This window comes from Marmota monax, unplaced genomic scaffold (assembly GCF_021218885.2).
Source record: "Marmota monax isolate L192 unplaced genomic scaffold, Marmota_monax_Labrador192_F-V1.1 WCK01_AAM20220418_F8-fsc00081, whole genome shotgun sequence".
In the NCBI taxonomy this organism is placed as follows: Eukaryota; Metazoa; Chordata; class Mammalia; order Rodentia; family Sciuridae; genus Marmota; species Marmota monax.
In genome coordinates, this window is record NW_026695234.1 from 1,195,794 (window position 1) to 1,220,464 (window position 24,671).

At 39.4% G+C, this 24,671-nt stretch overlaps 1 protein-coding gene across 6 annotated transcripts in view; it reads right to left on the minus strand.

Moving 5' to 3' along the window:
- Nucleotides 1-24,671, minus strand: part of Jhy (junctional cadherin complex regulator) — an 85,274-nt gene that overhangs the window by 45,887 nt on the left and 14,716 nt on the right. For 5 of the 6 annotated variants that reach the window (XM_058577132.1, XM_058577131.1, XM_058577133.1 and 2 more), the window contains exons 3-4: nucleotides 22,254-22,773; nucleotides 8,359-8,472 (exon numbers count right to left, since the gene is read on the minus strand). In XM_058577132.1, coding sequence (XP_058433115.1) covers nucleotides 8,359-8,472; nucleotides 22,254-22,773 — 634 coding nt within the window. The remainder of the gene's footprint in view (nucleotides 1-8,358; nucleotides 8,473-22,253; nucleotides 22,774-24,671) is intronic. The other variant, XM_058577130.1, reaches the window with a different exon arrangement.

The window sequence follows — 24,671 nt, forward strand, 5'->3', positions numbered from 1 at the left end:
CTGAAATCACAGCTCTTTGAATGGTCCTACAGGCTCCCCCCCCCCCGCCCCCCCCCCGTACTGGGGATTTAACTCAGGGGTGCTTCACCACTGAGCCACGCGTACCCAGATCTTTTTATTTTTTATTTTAAGACAGGGTCTTTGCTAAGTTGCTTAGGGCCTCACTAAATTGCTTAGTCTGGCTTTGAACTTGAGATGCTCCTGCCTCAGCCTCCTGTGCTGCTGGGATTACAGGCATGCGCCACTGCGCCTAGCCTTTCATACTTTTTTTTTTTACCTTTCCCTTATTTGCAGCTGAGTTATTTTAGAGTGGCAAGAAATAAAATATCCTATTTCAGCCTTGTGAATGCTTTACCTAGTTGGGAAACTTTCTGTTCTTTCTCCTGACAACATATTCATCACCCGATATTATGGTTTGGATGTCTGTGTCTTCCCCAAAATTCATGTTAAATCTTAACTGCCAAAGTGATGGCATTAAAAATGGGGCCTTTTGGAAGGTGACTGTGTTTTGAGGGCAGTGCCTTCCTGATGGGATCAGAGCCCTGTGAAAGAGGCCCAAGGGAGTTCTTTCAACCTTTTCTGCCACATGTGAACACTGCAAAAAGGGACCCATAGATGAACCAGGAAGCCCTTACCAGATGAACCTGATGGCTCTTGACCTTGGACTTTCCAGCCTCCCAAACTGCAAGAAATAAATTTCTGTTGTTTATAAGATGCAGTTTATGCTTTTTAAATAGTAGACCAAACTAAGACAGCTGGGAAGGATCTTCTGCCAGTGGGAGAGTGCTTCCTTTTATTACCTGGCATGGGTCATGAGCTAAGTGCCACGTTCAGTCTGGGCACACCACTGAAACGCGGCTTGCAAATCCCATGACGACTCACAGGAGAAACTGGGTGCAGTGGCACATGCCTGTAATCCCAGCCTCAGGGAGGCTGAGGCAGGAGGATTGCAAGTTTTAGGTCGGCTTTGGTGACTGAGTGAGACCCTTCCTCAAAAAAAATAAAACTGGGCTGGGGATGTACAGCACATGGTTAGAGTACTGAAAAAAAAAAAAAAGAAAGAAAGAAAGAAAAAAAGGATTCCCAGGAAAGCACGGAATGATTCTGGACAATAAGACCTATGTGGAAGAGTGAAATGATAAGGGATTACTTGGCTTGAAATAAAGATTTCAGGCATGTACAAGAATCTCACATAAAGAATGATGATTGTTCTTTTGCAATATTTGCAGATAAATTTTGGTGCCCTATGATGCCTCCTTCTGGGACAGCCCAGATGCTGTCATTTCTGGGGAGACTCCTCAGTCCTCTTAGGGCAAAATTAGGTGCTCTTTTAGTTTCACTGCATTTTTGTATTTACTTGCATATTATTGTACTATAATGATTACATGACTATATGCCCACTAAAGTTCTGAATGCCTAGAGAGGAGGAGATATTTAGAAAAAATATTTTTCCTTTTTTTTTTTTTTTTTTGCAGAGCTGCTGATTGATCCCAGGACATTGGGTGTGCTAAGTACTCTACCACTGAGCTGCAACCCCAGCCCTACTTGCAGTATTTTAAAAGAGAAAACACATGGACTTAAGTCTCAGGCATGTCTCTGTCTTTCCTCACCCTATCTCTAGTTTCTTATTCTTTTCAGCATATAAATGTTTAATGTTTCCTCTGAAAAAGTAAAAGGAAGCTCACAGAGACCCATTCTCTGATTAAACTATTCTTGAACTCAGAGCCAAGCATCTTGACAGTGTAGGCTGTGCTGGTCTCCAGACCAACTGTCACTGGGGACCTCTGCACCCCACAGCAGAGCATTCAATCTCTGTGTTCATACCACTCACAGAAACAGCTCTGCATAGGCTGCCACTGCCCTCTTAGTGGCTGAGCCCTTTGGCATTACCTTTCTACTATGAAGTTATTTGAAACCTACAGAAAGATTGCAAGGAGAGCACAGAAAACTCAAAGATCCTTACCCAGATTCATGAATTTTAATATTTTGCTGCAGTTAATCATTCTATGTGTCACTCCAGATTTAGAACAATACAACTTACATTATTGTTGTTTGCATAACTGCTGTTTTTTTTCCTGAATCATCTGAGCCTTGCATGAATTACACATACGATGCCCTTCCCATGACACTTTTTAAACTTGTCTTTGCAGTGTTCAATTCTGTTCACTGATTCCTCTTTCTTGAAATTTCATGTCTCAGGTTCCCTGATTCTGTTTCATCTACTTAGCTTTCCTCTTCTATGGCAAACCCTTCTGAGACTCTGACCTTCTATCTTCTTCCTCTGCCACTGGCCGCCCTTAACATTTTACTATGGGGCCCCTTCTGGTTCTCCACACTCTTCTCTGACTCCACACAATTTCTGGGTCATCTCAGCAATCCCTATAGCTTCAATCCATCAAAAAAAGCTCCTGATGCAAGTGGACATGGCTAACTCAGATGTCCTCCTGACTTCTACAACCAGATCACATGTCCTTTTTCCTCTAGGCATCACCAAATTCAACACCAGCCACCATCCTGTCCTCACACCCTCCTCCCTTTGTCTCCAGTGCCCAAATCCCTCCTCTCCTCCTCAGTGGTTCTGGTACCACAGATCACACATATAGACACCCCCTGATGACGCTCTTACCTTCTGTTTAAGCAATGGATTCTACTTCCGCACCACTTCTGTGCAGGGGCTGAGGGATTAGGTGCCACCCTGACCTAAAAGAAGTTCAGTCGAGTGGGTAGAGTAGGATCCCACCACCACACAGAAAGCTAACTAACTGCGCGTGGAGTGGATGACAAACACAGAGCAAGTGTGACCACCATTCCACATCTTGCAGAAAACACAGCAAAAGCCATCTTCCTGGCTTTGCTCTCTCTCTAGTCTTATCCCCTTTCAATCTGTTCCTCAGACAACAAAGTGATTTTTCTAACACACAAGCCTGATTTTGTCATTAGCCTGCTCAAAATTTGCCAATGGCTACCTCCTGTCCACCCAATAAAAAATCTAACAGTTTTGGTGGACATAAAAGCCATTTACAATTTGGCTTCTGCTAACCTATCCAGCCCCACCTCACACAACTCTCCTCCCTTGTCCTCTCTCCTTTAGTGACTGAAGTGTCTGGAATTCTTGGCACATATCTTACTATCTTCTCTCCCACCTCTTCACCTTCACACCTGGTGCCCTGCGCTGCAACCTTCTGGGACAGCCCAGATGCTGTCATTTCTAGGGAGGTTCCTCAGTCCTTTTAGGGCAAAATTAGGTGCTCTTTTAGTTTCACTGCATTTTTGTATTTACTTGCATATTATTACTATTATATATTAGTACTATGATGATTACATGACTGGATGCCCACTAAAGTTCTGGATGCCTAGAGGGGAGGAGATATTTAGAAAAAGTATCTTTCCTTATGTTTTAGTTATTTATTTTTTGAAGTTTTTTGTTTTTAAATTTGTTATTTGGTTGGTTTTAAAACCACCTATCTCAGGCAGAATCAATATTATCAAAATGGCCATACTACCAAAGTGCTATAAAGATTTAATGTAATTCCTATAAAGATCCCAATGATGTTATTCATGGAAATAAAAAAAGCAATCATGAAATTCATTTGGAAAAATACTCTCAGAATAGCCAAAGCAATCCTTTGTGTGAAAACAGACATGAAGACCAATGAAACAGAATAGAAGACACAGAGACACACCCACACAAATACAGTTATCTCTTCCTAGACAAAGGCACCATAAACATACAGTGGAGAAAAGATAGCCTCTTCAATAAATGGTGCTGGGAAAACTGGAAATCTGTATGTAATAAAGTGACACTGAACCCCTATATCTTACCCTGCACAAACTTAACTGTAACTGGATCAAAGACCTAAGCATTAGACCAGAGACCCTGCACTTACTAGAAGAAAAAGTAGGTCCAACTCTCCAACATGTCAGCTTGGGAACCAAATTTCTCAACAAGAATCCTAAAGCACAAGAAATAAAATCAAGAATCAATAAATGGGATGGTATCAAACTGAAAAGCTTCTTCACAGCAAAGGAAACAATCAAGAACGTGTACAGAGATCCTACAGAGTGGGAGAAAATCTTCGCCACCAGTAACTCAGATAAGGCATTAATTTCCAGGATATACAAAGAACTCAAAAAAACCCAACACCAGAAAAATAAATAACCCAATCAATAAATGGGCAAAGGAACTGAACAAATATTTCACAGTAGAAGAAATATGGTCAAAAGAATATAAAAAATGTTCAACATCTCTAGTAATTTGAGAAATGCAAATTAAAACTACACTGAGATTCCATCTCATTCCAGCCGAAATGGCAGTTATAAAGAAAACAAATAACAATAAATGTGGGCGATGATGTGGGGCAAAAGGTACTCTCATACACTGCTGGTGGAACTGCAAATTGGTACAACCACTATGGAAAGCAGTATTGAGACTCCTTAGGAAACTTGGAATAGAACCACTATTTGACCCAGTTATCTCACTCCCTCGGTCTATACCCAAAGATCTTAAAATTGGTGTACTACAGTGATACAACCACATCCATGTTTATAGCAGCTCAATTCACAATAGCCAAACTACAGAAACATCCTAAGTGTCCTTCAATGGATGAATGAATAAAGAAAATGTGGTATATATACACAATAGAATATTACTCAGCCATAAAGAAGAATGAAATTGTGGATTTTCCAGTAAATAGATGGGAATGAAGAATATCATGCTAAGTGAAATAAGCCAATCCACAAAAAACAAAAGCTAAACATTCTGTATGATTTGTGGATGCTAACCCAAAACAAGGGAAGTTGGGGATGGGAATAATAGAAATCCACTGGAGTAGAGAAAGGGAAATGAAGAGAAAGGAGGGAGAGGAGAATAGGAAAGACGGATTAATTGGACATAGCTTTCCTAGCCTTGTATTTATATACACCAGGGTAACTCCACATCATGTACGACCACAAGAGTGGGAACCTAAATAAAATGTTATACTTTATGTATGTATATTCTGTCAAAATACATTCTATTGTCATGAATAACTAAAAATAAAAATTTTAAAAATCTACTTATTCCATAGTGCCTAGAATATAACAGGTACTCAATAGATATCTGTGTGAAATATTTTGATATATTCTTAGTAGTTAGAGTCATTCATTGTTAGGGGGAGTTTACTGAAGGATCTGTAGATTCTCTGAAAGCCATCCTTTAAGAAAAACATTTAAAGAGGCCCATTTTCACTTGGAGATGCACTTAGTGACCTTTAAATGTGTCTTTTAGTTTTTTACTAATCAATTAGTAAATTTTTATTGAGCACCAGCTTTGGGGAAAGCCTTGTCATAGGGGACACAAAGGAAGATATAATCCTAACCTTTAAGGAGCTTCTAGGGCTGGGATGTAGCTCAGTGGTAAATTACTTGCCTTGCATGCCCCAAACCCTGGATTTGATCTACAGTCCCCCAACCCCGTCCCCCTGAAAAAAGACAAAATAAACTCAGAAAATAAGAAGCTTCTAGTATGGAAGGTAAAAGAAAGCAGGCAACAGGTACGAGACATGGCAACCATGAACACCCTGAGTAAGCAGTATAGACAACAGGCTCCAGAGGAGCCAAGGTGGGCAGAGGAGTGGGTGGGGGAGCTGGGAGGCATGCAGGACATTTGAGGGAGGACAGACACGAAGGCACTGAACTTGGATAGTCGAAGAGGAAAGAGAAAGGCAGCCAGGAGTATCTGCATGGCGAGGGCCAGCCAGCATGCAAGACGCAGAGTGCTGTAACAGACCTTTCTAAATGCAGAAAGGGCAACTTCCCTTGGGCCACTCTGTGTCACCATCATTTGATTTCTAACAATCTTTAGGCGTTTTGCTCTACTTTGTCTTCGTCCAAGAGTAGGTTGTGAACATATTAATCATAGTGTACACACAGAACAGAAAGCGTTGTCTGGCTTTCTTCCGACAGGCTTCCACACAAAGCTTCTTCCTGCCTCTGTTTAGAGTTGTGCCATGATTCAAGCATTCTCATTTTACCTAGATGATTTTATTGTTGGCAGAGAAAACTACCATTTTCCCTAGTGACAATGATGAAAGCTATGTGTTGCAATAATCTTCAATACTTCAAAAATGTTTTCTATAATAATTTAAATAACTAGAAATCAGTTGTCTCAGAATCATAGCATTTTGTAGCTGGAATGGACCATAAAGGTCATTTATTCCAACTCTTCATTTCACAATGAAAAAAACAAGGCTTTCAGGGAAAGTTGAGTTTTGCCCCCAAATTATACATCCAATAAATGACAGGTCAAGGACCAGAAAACCCTGACCCAGTCCATTGCCCATAATGCAGGACATGCCTTTTGTGCTGCCTTGGTTCCCTGGATCCTGCTGGCCACGCTCCCTTAGCTGGCTCTCTATCAGGGCTGTTGGGTAGATCCATGCACCCCCATCTCACTGCAGGAGACAGTCAGTCCCCAAGCTCTCAACTTCTGGGTACGGCCCCCTGGCATCAGTTTTCAGAAAGCTCTGGGAAACCTATTGTTTGACTGACTGCTTGATGGATTGATTCATATCTTTAAGAACAGCTTGGAGACCACAGGGAGAAAAAGACATGACTTAGGCTGCTCCTCTTTTCTAACTTCTTTGAAGCTGGGATGAACTTTATTATCTTTATTATTACCATTACTACATACATAGTTTTATCTGATGATGTTGATATGCTTTATAGGCTCCATGATTTCAAAGGGCTCATCCCTTCTTAATTGGGGATAAAACCTGATCCAACAGTGACTCCACATAATTCCATAGCTGGTTCAGGAAAAAAAAAAATCAGCTGTTACTGCTTTTTCTGTTTATTCTAAAGGAATAGTCAGTGTGGAAAACTGCAAAAAAAATCTTCCCCCAAATCACATTTATGGATTCAAAGCAGAGGTGTGCCCTGCTCTGAGTTGCTCCATGATGTACAGGACAGCAGTTTTCAAGCTGTGCCAAAACCTTTGCTACTCTGTTTTGTAAAGCAATAGTTTGCCATAACAGCTACTCCATTTTGAGTTTAAGTGCTGAGGTGGAATGACTCTATACCTTGTTTGCATAAGTGAATAGCCACCACCTGCCTAGCACAAACTGATAAGGCATAAACTGATAAATTCGTGCTAATGAGAATGACCACCTGTGATCTTATCAAATTAGTCAGAAGCACATGGATGCATGGGCATATGAAACTCATTGGAAAAACAAGCCTATTGGACACACCAGATCACTTGATGATGCAATGCTCTCCCTTGACACCCATAAAGGAGGAGTACCCTGAGACTGGACACAGCTGCACCCTGATCCCTTCACCTAGTCGCTTGTCATGAGCTTTGCCCAGGAAAACTGCCACAGCAACAACCTCTGAATCTCTGTCCTTGGACTTTAGCACAGTGTGGTTTCTCCTGCTTGGGATGACCATGCAAGTCCCACTTGAAGCTGACATCCCAAGCTGACACTGTGAAACTGCTGTCCATCTGAGTAGGCTTCTGTGTTTTGACAGCTCTGCACCCTGAACAAGTTCTCTGGCTGGTTTGTAATCTTATCTGACCACCTACAGTGACTCTTTGGGAATAAACAATGTTTTCTTTGCCCTTAGTTCAGCCTTCTAAATGCCTGTGTCTGCCTTAATCCTTTCTAATCCTTTCCATAATATATATATATGACTTGGTTGTTATAGATATTAGAAATTATCTATAATTGGAATTGGCTGGAAAAAAAGAATCTGTGATTGACTGGCTTATGACTACCAGGTGACCTACAAATATTCAGTGAACTGCCACTGATGAGAGTGGTGCAGCCTGTGAATTGTTATTCAATGAATTCTGACATTGTGGACGGTCACAAACATATTTGGTCTGTTAGTGACATAGCACACTGACAACAAAACCCATGGCCTAAAAAGTTGTCCACATGATAAATTACCAGCTGGTAAGCTTTCACATTCTGCAAAAGAGGGTTTATAAGGCTCTGAAGACTCCCATGTACCCAGTCACTTAGGGATAATGGGTGACTGCCAACTCCCAAAGGAACCAGATAAAGGGGTAGCACAGAACTGGACAACACTTTGGAACTATGATTTCCTGATTTTTCTGCATTTCCCCCTGCACTCCCTTCTGTGAGAGCTTTAGCTCTATGTTTAAAGAGTGATAGGATGATCATCTGAGAAAAAGAACCTTTGGTGAAACAGCTAGGGGTGGCTGCCTGACCAACCAATGGCTCATCAGTCTCCCCCATAAAGGATGGTGGTGAACTAACTATTCTCAGGCAAAAAATAAATCCCCAAGAACTCAGTGATAAGCATGACTTATATTCAGCAGTATCACACTTAACATGCAATCTAGTTAGTAACCTTTAACTGCTGTGCTCTTTGATGCCACTTGTCCTCAAGATCAATGGCAGCATTTTCCATCTCTTTGGCATTCTGAACAGACGTCTTGCCAGTTACTCTGATGGGGTAGTATATCTGAGAGGGTAAAACATACATAGCATGTTAACTGGGTTCATTTTAGTTTAGAGTCAAGAGACTCAAGTCTGTGCATTCTAGAAGGGTCCCACAGGGCTGGATTTTTTATTTTCAGTTAATTTCAAGGATTCCTCTATAGTCTTCAGGGACCTGGATAATTCCCAAGAAAAATGGGAATAATCTTGCAGGCATTGAGGGAAATGTTTTCTCTTGCAGGCATTGAGGGGAAACTGGTGTTCTGAGGTCAAACTACTCCTTTACTTTAAATGCCATGCATACTCAGGAAACCCAATTTTAGACTAGATACATGAAGAGGGTACTGCAAGGAACATTTGATCATATCAACAGAACTGTGATGAAATAATACTACACAGATGCTCCTTGACTTACAATGGGGTTGTGTCCTGAAAACCTGTCATAAATTGAAAATGCATTTAATGTACCTCACCTACTGAACATCAGAGTTCAGTTTCATCTACCTCTAAGTATGCTCAGAACTCTTACATTAGCCTACAGATGAGTGAAATCATCTAACAAAGCCCATGTTACAACAAAGTGTTGAATATCTCATGTAATTTTTGGTATATCTCTTCTAATTTTTGGAATACTGTACTGAAAGTAAAATACACAATAGCTGTAAGCATATACTTTTGCACTATCATAAATTTTGTCAGGACATTTGTACTCCAAAATGATGACAATAGCAACAGAAATAACAATATCTAACATAACAGCAGAATGCTCATGGTATGGCAGCAGTTGTCCTAAGCCTTTAACATAGGATGTATCAGTTAATCCTTGTAACAACCTTATCAGACATGTACTATAATTATTATTTTTGCTTTTCTTTGTGGTACTGGGGATTGAACCCAGGGGGCTCTATACATGCTAGGCAAGTGCCATGCATACCCACTAATTTTTATTGTTTATTTTGAGATGGGGACTTGCTAGTTTGCCCAGGCTAGCCTATTACTTGAGACCCTCCTGACTCAGCCTCCTGAGTTGCTAGGATTACAGGTGTGCACCATCATCCCTGGCAGGTATGTACTATTATTACTCTAATTTTTGAAAATTAGTAAACTAAGGTACAGAGAGATTGAGTAAATAGCCCAGGACCAACAACTAGTAAGGAGAACAGCCAGGTTACCTAATTCCGGAGCTTGCATTTAAACATTTTGCTAAGCTAACTTACTCATTAGAGATATCCTCCCAGACCTGCAGAATTTGTACTTCTGCCACTTAGTGAATTTGAATGATGTGGATCAGTGGTCTCTAAAGTCAACTTTAGTTAGATATTAGGAAAACCTAGGGTGTGTTTAAAAAGTACTAATGCCCTAGTCCCCCCACAAGCCAGTTAACCTGGAAATTTTGGGGGGTTGCTCCAGATAGCAGTGTATTTCTAAAGTTCCCTATGTGTTATTTTAAAAAGTAATAAATGGTCTGAAAATGTGTCTAATTTGCAGTCAGACTTAGGAATAACTGATGGAAGGCAGACACATGGGGTTTCGGATCCCAAATTATTCAATGATGGGCTCTTTGTTGCCTCCATTGACTACTTATTTTAAAATAAGAAAAAAGGCTCTGTGTTATACGAATTCTAGCCATCAAGAATATAGTCCAGAAAGCAAACTTTTTCCTTTTCTTTCTTTTTTGAATGGGGCCTTTCTGTGTTGCCCAGGCTGGTCTTGAACTCATGGGCTCAAAATGATCCTTCCGCTTCAGCTGCCTGAATAGCTGGGACTATAGACACAGGCCACCACACCAACCCTGGTAGATGTCATCCACTTTCTGCCTCAATACATGCCTTATCTCCTGGCGGCATTACCCACTTTTCATGACTAGGACATGTTTAAAGATCAACCATGGGTTAGGGAAGAGAAAGGGACCTCTGCTTCATTCAGGATGAACACAGTATTCACTGAGCAACCCAAACGCCGGCTCTTCCTTACACAAGCAGAAATACATCTTTCCGTATTTTCTGTCCCTCTGTTCTTTGGAGAAGCACAGAGTGGCCATTCTCTGGTTCTTTGCCTGTAAATGCTGTCAAGTCTCTGCTTTTCTGGACTGAGGTAATTAATTCTTAAGTTTGGCTCCAGGCTTTGATGCTGTTCTGTTACATTTCCTCTGCTGGGCTGCCTAGCGTGACAAGAGACCAGCAGTGAGACTGGAAAGAGCAGGGGATGTGGAGTCTGTCAGCCTTGTGTTCAAATTCCCCCCCTGCAGCTTACTTTCACCTCATGCTTACAAAGTACAGCACTCAATAAAGAAAGAGGTAAAAAATATTTGTTAAATATTAAATCAAAGTAAATATTTGTCAATGAAGATAACCTCATTCCTGACCACTCTATGTGGCCTCTGTGGCACAAGGGACAACATCTTATTTCTTCGGAGTGTCACCTTATCTGTCCCTAAACTCTCTCTACTATTAAATAGCTATCACAATTACTGTGCTTACATACACGCTGTAAATAGATAAGGTGGCTCTCGGTGCTGTGGATGCTTAGAAGCTTAACGGTAGATCTGAAAGTGGGGAAAAAATAGTTTTTCCTTGAATTTTCATTCCTAAAATAAGCCACAAAAATGCACTATTTGGTCATGGAATTCTGATTAAAAGTGAAAGTAAAATGTTTTCTTCTTATTCTTCCCACTTTTTATCAACCTTTCGGTATTTAAAAATCTACACCATCACCAGCCTTATCTATTTACCATTTATATGGAAGTATTGGTTTCAATGATTAACTTCCTCTGCAAATGGGAAACCTCACATCAAGAAAAAGTTTAATTTGCACTGAAACAAAAAGTTTAGGACAATAAATGCTGCCGCTCAAGGTCAGGTACCATTTCTTAAGTTTCCATCTTGGTCCTTCTCACAGTGCTAGTTCAGAAATACCCAATGACAGGAAAAGGTTAGTTTTTACAACATTTGCTGGTGCTTTTACAAAGGTTTTGATCCATTAGTACCACAATGTTAAATAGAAAGCTCACTCATTTAAGAAAGAAAAATCAACCGTGTCCTGGAGGAGAAATGAAGGTCAAGAGAGTAAAAAAAAAAAATCTGACCAGGCTGACTAAGTCGGTGAGAAAGTAATCCTTCTCCAACCTCAAGTGGCAGTGAACTATCTCTGGAAGCTGTGAGCAAGAAGCTGAACAGTTCCACAGATCTGTCACTAGGATGCCAATTCACCGATTTGTGTAAATGCCTAAGAAATAAAGGGGACTTGGGTTTAGTTCTTTCAGCTTATCACTGGGATATTTAATTGCTCTATAGACAATGATGGGTTCTCTGATGTGGTTCTGATGAAAAGTTTACATGTTAAAAACACAGAGTCTGCTGCTTCCTTTCCCAGAGAAGGAAGGATGTGCAATATTCCCTTCCACAGGCTCTTTTGGTGGAACTCGGTGGCTGAATCACCCCAGCGAGACTCACCGGGCAAGTAAAGAATACTTCTACATTATCTCTTTGAAAGTGGAATGGGACACAACCTCTGCCAGCTATTTTTTTTTTTTTGTGAACTATTCTATTAATACCAATCAAATCGAGAAAATGATCAAATGAAATTGCATTTTGAGCATCATAAGCTGTGTAATGTCTATTCTGTTAAATTGGGGCCTATAATTGCTTCTCTACTGAAAAGATACAACAAAGACAGCAATCATGGCATGTCATTATCCCAGACTAGAAAACCGGCCTTTGCAGGGAGGACTTCAAAGGCTTGTGGTTCTCGAATTGCATTTGGCTGCTATTGTTGAAGCGCAGGCAATCTTGATTAGGTGTTTACACTGAGGTAAGGCGCAGAGCAGAGAGTCTGAGTGCCTGGGTCTAGAGCCATTAAAAAATTGTACATTATGTTCCTTGCTTTGAAGTGAGGGTTTGTAGGTAGGGAAGCAACTGAGATTGAGTACAGCTGAGCTAGACTGGGCTGCTACTTCTCTCTCAAAGAAACTCTTCAGGTTCTTAGAGAATCAGACCATGCCACAGAAAACAAATTTAATGCTTTACCAGGAGCTGTATGTGAATTAGTGATCTGCATAGACACACACTGAAACAAGCATCAGTAACCATATTAAGTTCTGCTGTCACTGGAGGTTTTGCCCCTTCTTCCCCTTTATATTCTGTTTTTACTATTGATCTTACATTTACATAAAGCGAGGAGCCCCACATTAATTTATTAGGTTCTTTGTTATGCTCATTCCTTGAAGGCGCTGTATTGACAGTTAGCATGTGTCCAAATTAAATACGCCCAAGTGTCTGATTTTTTAGTGTGGTATTTGCTTACCATCATTCCAACACATCTGTTATGTAATCCTTCTCTTTGGGCACTATCATCAGATTCGGGGAGCATTTCTTTATTAACCTGGCTAATGAGTGACGTCAAGTATTTATTTCTCTGCCCTATTTCTAAAATATTTTGCTACTTTTCAGTTTATGCCTGCCAATGTCGGCACTGCTGCCGCTCGTATTTATATGTGATCCGTAAAACAGGCAGAAGCACCGTGACACAAGCACTCTCCCATTTATCAGGCTGCCTCGCTGATTTTAGCACAGATGCTTTAATTCTTGAGGGATTAGGATTATTTAGTTATTTACTGACAACACACATGAAATATTTGGGCTGTGCTTTGGCCCCTTTCTCCATTCCTATAGAACATTCCTGATGTGTTTAGCCTGTGCATACTCAACAAGAATTTGATGACACTGAAATCATTGGTTATATTATTTTTTACATTCGTATTCAGTGTAAGATATTTGAGTTTTAAAACCCCTAAATTAATTGTCAGTCACCTGCTTAAAAACACTCCAATTCTTTCTCATGTCCCGAATCTTTACAGGTGTACAAGGCCAGGTGGCCTCGGGCTCCCATCTACTCTCTTCTCTCCCCTGCTCTGCTGCCTCTCAGTTGTGCCCAAGGGCCACATGCACCACCATCTCTGGGTCTACACACACACCATTCTTCGTTTGGAAATTTCCTTTACTTCACTTATTCTGAACCACACTATTCATCATTCTTTCTCTGGCTAAAATGTAAATTCTTCTAGGGAGTCTTCCCTGATCCCAGAGGAAGCTGCATAGGTGCACCAAGCATGTGGCCTTGAGCCCTACACTTTTCCCTTTGTAACAAGTGTCACCCTGGTATCCATGTTGGATTTCCTTTCTGGACTTGAAATTCCATGAAGGCAGGAGGGCCATGCTGTACAGCTCCAAGGGAGCTGCTTACCCGTGCCACCTGGTGGCTCTGGATATTCCTGGCCATTAGATGCTTGATAAATACGACTGAAAGACAAGTTCAACACACATTGCTCACTGAACTTTCCACCTTCATCAGAATACATATAATTGGCTCTGCACATACACAGATTCCACAGCCCAGGATCCAATCAACCGGGGACTTAAAATATTGGGGGGCAGAAATTAGGTCCATATTGAACATGTACAGACTTTTTTCTTGTTATTATTCCCTGAATAACAGTCTAAACTATTTACATTCCATTAAGTATCATAATTAATGTAAAGATGATTTGAAGTATATATGAGAATAAGTGAAGGTTGTATGCAACACACTATTTTATTTATGGGACTTCAACGTTTTCAAATTTTGCTATCTATGAGAGGTTCTGGAACCAATTCTCCACAGATACACTGGACAACTGTATAGCTACTCATTTTTATCTTGTTAGATTTGTGATTTATATTAAATCCTGGCAGTCAACTGTCAATAAAATAAGGTGGCAATAAAGACCTGGTCTTCCGTTCTTCTTCCCCTTGCTCATTGAACCCCAGGCCCACTAGTCTTTCAGCTTCTCAACTTTGCATTTTTGGTCCCCTCTTCCAGGAACTGCTTTACCTACTTGATGGTAGATTCTCTCACCTCCTTTATACCCTCTCAGGGACACCTTGCCTCATAACTTATTTAAATTGTAATTTTCTCCCACTTCAGTAATCCTTACCAGTTACGTTTCATTTTTCTCCTCACTTCCTACTAATACACAATTTATCTATTTCATCTATTGCCCATCTCCTCCCAACAGAAGTTAGCTTCACAAGGGCTAAGACTTTGGTCTGTTTTATTCAGTAATAGACCCCAGGCACCATGTCAATGCTTGATATATATAATAAGCTTTCAATAAAGCTTATTATATATTATAATATATATATATATATATATATATATATATATATAGTCCAGAAAGGAAATAATTGGCCATTTCAAGAATGCCAAACAGATTTTTAGAAATATCCCATGTAACTTATAGCAAGGTTGATAACTATTAATTTGAACCCTCCTGAACAAACCAAGAATATGTAGTATGATGGGTCAAGGTACAGACTTAAAGAAAAAAATCATTTACTGCACAGCTTACACACTGTACTCAAATTTCTCCCTTACTAAAATCCTTCAATGATTCCATCATCAGAGGCAAGGATTAACTCTTGAGTATGGTGGTTCTAAAACTTAAGTTTTTATCAGAATCACTTGGAAAACTTGTTAAAACACACATCGCTGGGCCTCACCCTGAGTTTCTGATTCAGGATGTCTGGAATGGGGCCAAGAATTTGTGCTGCTAATAAATTCCCAGGTGGCATTGGTGCTGTTGGCCTGGGGATCTCATTTTGAAAGCTTTTCCTTTAAAATGACATACAAGGATCTATGTGAAAGGCACCAATTTCTCTACCCTTAATACCTGCATCCCCATTCTCGCAATCAGCCTCAGCAGTATCTACTTTCTCCTTAACTAACTCATTGAATTAGGGACTTTTCCATCTTTCTTGGTGCTATCCCAACCAGTACCCATGGCTAGATGCTCATGGTAGTGGGCTCCTTAAGGTTACCTTGGAACTTCTGCTTCCACTAGTTGAGTTGTCCATTTGCCAGGAGTCTTACATTTGTTCCCAACCTATGTGTTCCTATTGTGCTTGCTGTATGTAAAAATTAGGCAATCTGGAGAAATCTGAATGTGAACAGAGGTGTGATTTTCGTGAAAACTAAGTTAAATGATCTAGAATGACCCAATAAAAATAAATGGCAAAATAAAATGTAGGGAGGAAAACAAGTAAAAAATTAGGGGAAATATTCATAAAAATCCAAAGAGACTATGCTTTTGCATTGTTTCTAAAGGCTTCCTAAATTTGTTCTTTGCTTTTGAGAAATCAAACCTGGAAGACATAGATGTTCTCAAACTGATGCAAAGAAAATGGGAACTCATCAGGCACAGTGGCATACACCTATAATCCCAGCAGCTTAGGAGGCTGAGGCAGGAGGATGGCAAGTTCAAAGCCAGTCTTAGCAATTTAGTGAGGCCCTAAGCAACTTAGTGAGACCCTGTCTCAAAAAGCAAAAGGACTTGAGAGGTGGCTTAGTGATTAAGTACCTGGTACCCTGGTACCTGGGTTGAATCCCTGGTACAAAAAAAAAAAAGCAATTCAATGTGTTCTTATATAGTTTATGTGAAAATGCAATAGTTAAGGTATATTGTTAACATTTCCCATGTCTTCTCTGACCAATTTATTTGATTTAATTAAGCAGCTACTAGTTTCAGAATAGCAGTACAGAGTCTCCTGAGGTACTGGCAGTTTTCCAATTAAATAGTGCTCTTTCACAACTTTATACCACTACACGTGGTCCCTTTACCTGTAGTTCCTCTACTGCTACCTCTATTATTATTATTATTATTATTATTATTATTATTTGTAATTGTAGATGGACACAATCGCTTTATTTATTTATTTTTGTGTGGTGCTGAGGATCAAACCCAGTGACTCACACATGCCAGGCAGGCGCTCTACCACTGAGCCATAATCCCAGCCCTGCTACCTCCATTATTAACATTTACTTCTTTTTAAAGAATCAGTTCCATGATTGCCTCTTCTGGGAAGTCCTCTGATTTCCCTGGACAGAGATGGGCACTTTGTTTTCTGAGTTCCTTACGTTTTTCATAAATTTATTTATGTTTTCCATACCGTTATACACATGGCCTAAAGGTAATTTTATGCAACCTTTTTAGTGCACCTGCATTTTGACTCTGACACATCACATGAAGTATGGAATTTTCTACCTGCAGCATCTTGTCAGTGCTCAAAAAGTTTTGGATTTTGGAGCATTTCAGATTTTGTATTTTTGGACTAGGGGTGCTCAACCTGTATAGCAGTTTTCACTTGGTACTGACTGTTTACATGTTTGCTCCCCACGGGGTCAAAGCTCTTAAGAACAGATACACTGACAACACCATAAAGTGGCCATGGATTCATGGCAGACTGGGTTATTTAAGAGGCAAAGAATCATTTGCACCACCACAGCTTCTGACTTCACTACAGGACAGTGCAATATGCCCTGTGTAAGACAGCTCAGAATTATTAGGTATACCAGGTACACTTTGGAAGCTTAAAAATGATTAAACCTTAAAAATGAATAATTATGTTAAATTTCCAATTTTCAAAAGGACATGCTTTAGTTACATGGGAAGTTTTCTTTTTATGGATCCCTCCTCAGTAATGTGGAATTAATGAAGTGTCACTCTATAGATCATACAAATTGGTAGTTTAAGCAACTAAGTGCTGAATAGCACACACAAGAAAGATGCCTTAAGAAATGTCTTTATTAAAAAAAACCATAAAGTTCAATTGAAATTATACTTCCCTAAGTAAGTGCTCTTGTGGTGCCACACAGGGCAAAATAAGAAAATCTATCAATCTGCAAACATCTACAGAGTTTTTGCTCTGTAGAAGAATCATTTTTTACAAGTGTAACAGGAGAGGTGGAACTCAAATGCACTACCAAAATAAGATTTCTATAAAAAGGAGCTTTATGTTTCTAACCAAATACAATCACCAAAATGATCCCAATTTAAATAAAGGTAAGGCCTTATGGACAACCCAAGGTTCTACTAAATTCAAAACGAATTGGGAAAGAAGTGCAATATATCACTTAAGTAGTAATCTTATCCAGTAAGAGACTGTAAATTCAAACCAAATGTTCAATAATAAATGCAACTTATATTTATGTAGGGCTATGTGATTGTGAAAAGCTTCCATATACAGTTTCTCATTTGATCATCCCAATAATTCTGAATCTGTAGTAGAAAGCAAACATTTGTAAGTTCATGTCAATGAAGAAAAATAAGGCTTAGCAAGATTTTGTGATTTGCCAAAGGTAATAAATGGCTCCAACAATAATGGAGTTTGAATCTGGTCTTTTGATTTCAAATACCAGGGTTAAGTCAACAACACAAGCACATGTTAGTCTTTTTTTTTTTATTTTAAAAACATTAAAAATTTTGAATCAAGGAAGAAGTATTTAAAAATTACATTTCTTCATTAACTATTTAAATAGTGACTACTGTATGCCAACCTCTGGGGAGTCAGAGATCAATTGGGCCATGACTTTAGGGAGCTCATATAAAGATATACAAACGCACACAGGAAACTGTGCAGTGTGGCGTTGTGGGTTCTGTGGTTGATGCTCAATTGCAAGGGAGGATATTCAAAGTCTCCATAAAGGCAGAGACATTCGAGATGAATCTCAAAAGGAATGCAAGGTTTTCCTAAGCAAACAAGCCAGGGAACTGTGAGCTCCCAGAGAATGGCTGGAGCACAGGATGCAAGGGAGGGAGGGACAAAGGATGAGGCTAACCAGCACTCACATCTAGTTTCTTGAATTCTGAATCCAGTGAATTTTCCTTGCTAAACCATAGTTATCTTTCATAAGAGCCAAGAATTATTTTTTAAAAGCAGCATCGAAGTAACTATATAATATCTTTCCTAGACAGAAGGGAAAGAAAAGAATTCCCTGAATATAATGCTTCTATCCTATTTTTCCTAAAAACTGATTCAATAAGTATGTGTTAAAAAAAAAAAGTACGTGTTAAGTCAGCACTATGACTTAAGAGTTACAGGGTGATTTTAAAAAATAAACCATGAAGCTACCAAAGAGAGAGAGAGAGAGAGAGAGAGAGAAGGTAGGTGTGGCTGGGTCATAAAGTGCCTTTTTACCACTCTGAGAGTTTAAATTTTATCTTGAAGATAACAGCAAGTCACATTTAGCAGTATATAGATATGATCAGATTCGTACCCAAGATGAGCTCTGGGAAGGCAGAGGAGAATCCAGAAGGGAGGGGCAAGTGTTGAAAGAATTATGATATAAAACTATACTTCAAACCAACGTACCAGACACTAGATAAATAGAAGTTGTTCAGAAGTAATTTATCATGAAGGATCAATATATGAAACTGTATCTGAGGAATCAGCAAAGAAATATGCCAATTAGTTGGCTATGAGATCATAGAGTTCTGTAATCTATGAGACAGCGTTTGATTGATTGGGGACCCTCAGGAGATAGCACAGCAAGTGGGAGGTGTGCCCAGACAGATCCCCTTTGAGGACAGTTTTTGAGGAGTCACACCATTGGATGGGCTACTGGGAAATACAGATGTTATCTCTCCCCCCAACTTTTTTTTTTTTTGGACAAAAGGCACATTTTGTCTTTGTTCTATTTGAAGATATATAACTCTTATTTTGAGGTTCTGTAGCCTGAAAAAAGAAAAAGCTGTTTAGAAGGACCTGTGCACTGGGTAGGTTCTTTTTCTTTTAGAAGGACCTACGCACTAGATAGGTTCTTTTTCTTTCCCATGCCTAAGGAATGCCTAGTGGTAGAGGTAGATTCCATACATTGAGGGTCTGCTGTATATAGATTCTTCAAATAGTCATCTAAGGAAGAAACTGACGCCTTGCAATAAATGAGGAAGGTCAGGTTTATAGAGTTTCTTGCTCAAATATCTAATCTAGTAAGGGACAGTCTGAGAACCTAGAATTTAATCCTTGATTTCTGATACCCCAACCAGAACTTTTTAAAAAGATATTTATTTTTTAATATTTGTATATGGTGCTGAGAAGCGAACCCAGTGCCTCATGTATGCTAGGCAAACGCTTTACCACTGAGCCACAACCCCAGCCCTGCCAACCAGTACTTTTACTTTGGTTTTACTTTTACTCCCACATAGTTGGGTTGCTCGCTATGTGAGAATGCTCCCTATGGCCTCAGTGGGGCAAAGCACAGCTCTTCTCAGACCTTGCATGCTTTTCCATTTCTCCTCCTTCTACATCTCAACTCGAATGAGGTGTCCACAGAAAAGCCCTCCCCAAGCACCTAGCTAATTATCCCAGGTTATACTCCACACACTGCTTATTAAATAACGTTTACTCAGGCTCTTTGGAGGTGTGATCGATAACTGAAATTATTTGATTACACGTTTCTTATGTCACATGGCTGAAATGTAAGTTCCTGTCAGGACGGCTGCATGCTATATTTTCTGTAACATCCCTAGCACTGAGAAGAGAACCTAGCACATAGCTGGTGCTCAGTAAATATTTGATGACTGACTGACCTGCTGTCTTAGTAACAGCCACAAAGGTGTGTTGATCTGCAGAATGGATAGTGGATCTGGATAACGAATTCTATTTATAGCTTTATATTGTCTTGAAGACTATAGGTGATTGAATAACCTTTCTATATTAACATTTGTAAAATATCTGTAATTTCCAAGAAATTACTAGGAAAGAGCCAAATAACATGCATAAAGCACTTACATCTCTTCTAAACCCATACTAAATTTCACCTTCATCTTCAAAGTCATATTAGAATCAAGATAGAAGGGTAGTTCATTTTTCAAAACACAATTTCCTTTAATGGTAGGTCACAAATTGACTCAGATACTAATGAGTTTCAGACAAATAACTTTTGGCTACTGAACAAATCATGAATAAAAGCAAGCACTGAATATTCACCAGCAGTTATTGCCTGACCATGATGCTCAGGTGCCCTCTAGTGTGTGTAGCTTTTCATCTCAGCTCCTTGCCTCACACATTGTGTGCTGGAGATCTTATCGTGTATTCAAAGTGCATTTTATTTATTCATTTTTATTATAGTTATTAGCATCAAAGTGCATTTTAGTGTATAATCAAGAGATCTATAAAAACAGCAAAAAGACTGGAGCAACTGAATTTAAACGTCAGCAGTTGTGTTTGGAGCCCTGGTGTATAATCAAAAATGCAAGATGGGTCGACCCAATGCAGTCAGGGGATGTGATGCTATTTGGGTTACTTCAAAATTGTGTATTGTAAAAGCCTCTTTCCCCATTTTTACTGTTATTTTTCTATTTAATTTTTAAAAGTTTGCATATAGATATGGTTGAAAAATAAGCGATTTGAAAGTTATAAATTGAAAAGCTATGTTCCCAGGCAGTCCCACTCCACCCATTGCACTTAACCATCTACTTATATAGTCTTCAACAAGTTGTTATAAATATCAAGCAAATAGACATATATTTTTCTTCTCTAATTTTTAAATACTGCACATATGCTGGAGAGTGATATTGGCCAAATTATATTGTTATATTGTGTGCATGTTCAAATATGTAAAACAAATCTCATCAATATGTACAACTATGATGCACTGACAAAAAATGTGGGAAAAATACTGCACACACTGTTCTACACCTTGAATTTTTCTTAATAACAAATCCTGTTAAATTACTTATAAGATAATCTCATTTTTTTTGGCAGCTAGAGTATACTTTGTTGTGTGGATATACCATAAGTTACTTAACTACTTTCCAATTGACAGATACTTGGGTGACTTCCAATCTTTTGCTGTTACAAATAAAGCTGAGGGTTGTGGCCTGGCTCAGTGGGCAGAGCGCTTGCCTAGCATGCATGAGGCACTGAGTTCGATCCCCAGCACCACATAAAATACACAAATAAAATAAATGTAAAACAAAACAAATAAAGCTGAAATTAATGATCTTGTACAGGTATGATGTGTAATATTCAGTTAAGGGTAACTGGTATCGCTCTGATATTTATCATTTCTTTATATTGGAAACAGTGTTAGTCAGCTTTCTGTTGCTTTTACAAAATACCTGAGATAATCAACTTATAATGAAGAAAAACTTATTTTGGCTCACAGTTTCTGAGGTTTCAGTCCACGATTGATTGACCCTGTTGCCTTTGAGAAGCACAGCATGACATAGGGCATATGATAGAACAAAGTTGCTCTTCTCATGGCAGACAGGAAGCAAAAGAGACAAAGAGAAAAGGGCAGGGACTGTTCTTTTAAAGGATATGTCCCCTTGTTACCAGGTTACCTCCCACTAGACCTCGCCTAGTTTCCACTTTCTCCCAATAAAGCTAAGCTGGAGACTAAGAATTTGGGGCCTTTGAAAGACATTTCTGATCCAAACTATAGCAGGAACATTCAAAATCCTCTCTACAATCTATTTTGAAATATTTACTTAATTGTCAACATTGGTTATCCTATGTGACACAGCAGCAATCTGCTTTATCAAGTCTCCCAGATGACTCTGATATATGTTAGTATTTGGAAGCCACTGCTGTAGACTAGTGATTCTCAGTCTTGGCTAAACATTAGGATCACCTAGGGAGTGCTAGAGCAGCACAGTCCAGGTGAACTTCATTAGGATTTCAGTTGTTAGCCTAGGACTCAGTATTTTGAAAGTACTCAAGGTGATTCCCATGTGAAGCCAAGGCTGAGAACCACTCCCCTAGTGTATAAACCACTGAGGGCTTTGTTTTGCTTTTAAGAATCTGCAGAATAAGTCCCCTCACTCTAGGAGCATGGGCAGCATACAGAATGTAGTATGGAAGGTTTGTTAACTCCCAAGTTGGTACAATGACCTCATCATCCCCAAAGCAGGTATAGCCAGCCACTGAAAACAAATGCAAATTCCAGTTTGGTGTTTCCAGAAGAGAAGCTTAAGTAGCTACTACGTACCTGCTCTGGGTGAGTTTCCCCCCTTTTTCTGTTGTGAAGTTGAAGATACGAGTCTGTTTTAGGAGAGGGTAATCCCAAAGTCAGCTTGTTTTTTTCCACAAAATATTGCTTGGACTTCCTTCTCCGAGGGCCACGTGATCCTGGCAGGAACACCTCATTATGTGAACTTGAACTCTTCAGGTACTGAGAGAGGTTGCTTGACTTCTCCTCCATATCACTACTGCTCAGCTCTGAAAATGGCTCTTTGTGTTGGGCACCACTCTCATAGTTTGGGCTTAAAAATTCACTTCCAAGTAAGGAAGTTTCGCTCTGAGAGCTCTTTCTCTGTTTGCCTTTTCCCTCTGAGAGTTCCATTGAAGTCTCCTTGGAAGGGTAGAGTGGATCCAAGGGCAGATTTTCTGAATAACTGGCTGCAGACTCTGGCAATGCTTCCCCCCTCAACAACTGCCCTTCTTCCTTCTTATTCTTCCAATTTGGGTCATAGCGGAGGTCTGAGTATTTGTCTTCTATAGGTTGTTGGCTGTCCAAAGCAGAAAAGAAATGGCAAGTCCTTAGTCCAGATAATTCACTCACTGTATTCAGTTGATCATTTCATTTGAAATTAATCTCAATCTTTCTCCTCTAATTTCCTTCTTACTGTGTATATGTTAAAGATGTAGCTCAGGCTCAGATTAGAACCATGCACTACACATAAGCACAAAAAGGTCTTAATTACTCAATTTTATTGAAATATGGAATAAAAATGGAAGACAATTCTAAATGCCTGAAAACAAAATGTCTTCCACATTAAGCAATGAATCCCTATTGTTCAGAGAAATATACACAAAAAAATATACACAAAAATGATCCAGTATTTCAGCTAGTGAAGATAAAATCATAATCATAATTTAGCTGGTAATGCACACATTTGGCTATTCATCTAGGAAGGGAAATATGGATTGTTGCCTAGACATCATTTGTCTTAGCCTCCTCCCTTTGGGAGGAAAGCCAGAATTTATCTCAATTTAATATCTATGGAGGTTTATCCTTCTTCTCAGTAATTTTGCTTTCCATATCATATTGTGGATTTTATCAAATGTATTATAGAAAGATCCCCATAGCTTAGAATCAGAATGCGACTCACTGAAAGGTTCAGTCTCTTGCTTGTCAGGTCTGTGCCCACAAAACTCAGTAGACATGTCAGTGTGTACTTGATACTATAGGATGGCCCTATCTGAATGAAAGGTTAAGCAGAAGGTCCTGCCAGTGGGAAGAACTCGTTCTTAATGCGTGCAGATGACCCCAAATAAAGTCCTCCCTTTTCTCCATGACAATCTCAATTTGTAAAGTATCCTCTAGTCTTAACCAAAAAAGAAAAAAAAATATGCTGGTAATATGGCATATTTAATGGCCTCTTTGATCTTCAAAAGCTAAATGGGAGAGATTTTCCTTCCTTGAGTACAGTGGATGCAATCCTGTAATCAAAAAGAAAATGTAAATCACTCCAGCTTTTTATGCTATTTGATATTCCCGTTTACAGAAGATGTAATTTTATGCTGGGTAAACAAACTAATGGTCCCCCTAATACTAATTTACTCTTCTTAATGTGAACTTTGATTTGGTGGAAAGCAAAAACTGAAGGAAAAGCCAAAATTCCCATGTCTTGCTAAATTGTCACTTTGAATTTTTTGGTTTGCATATTAGGATGGAAAACTTTTTTAAATAGTCCTCTAGCAAAATGTTTGAGAGGGAATGATCCATTTATCAGGAAATGGGATGTCAAACTGTGTCCCACTATGTCCTGAGCATTACAGGATGACCTGCCCCCAGGCTTTGATGGGGTGGTTTCTCCTGGGTGCCATCCCTATGAACTCGCAGTGTTTCTTGGCCTGGCCTGGCCTGTCACCTGGATATTTAAGAGTTGGCACAGGCACATGGACAATGGCATGGTCAGCAGAGCCCAAACTGGACTTGGACCAGACACTGGTGGCTCAAGTTCTGGATGTGCCCCTACCTCTTATGTGTCAGTTGCCAATTCATGTCATCTTGGAGCCAGTTTCTTTCATCTCTGAGAAGTTATATTCATTTTGTTTTGTTTATTTCTTAAGAATGCATAAGGATCAACAGTGTCTCTTACAGGGCTCTGTGTTGGTTCTTATTTCTGGTAAATTTGTCTCCTCACCTAGGGGAAGATCAGGGCAACAGGGCCTATTGGTTATCTTCCTTTTCTTGTCTCTGCCCCAGTATGCCGCACCATGCCACGGACATAAGAATTCTAGAATAAATAATTGCATCTCCAAAAATACTCTAGTCAGCACAAATAAGCATTACATATTTGTTTTTTAAAACCAATAGTAATAAATTAGAATCTAAACATGCAGGAGCTTCTTGCATTGGGCCAAATTAGTGAATGACTTTAGAACTTATCTTGCACTGAGC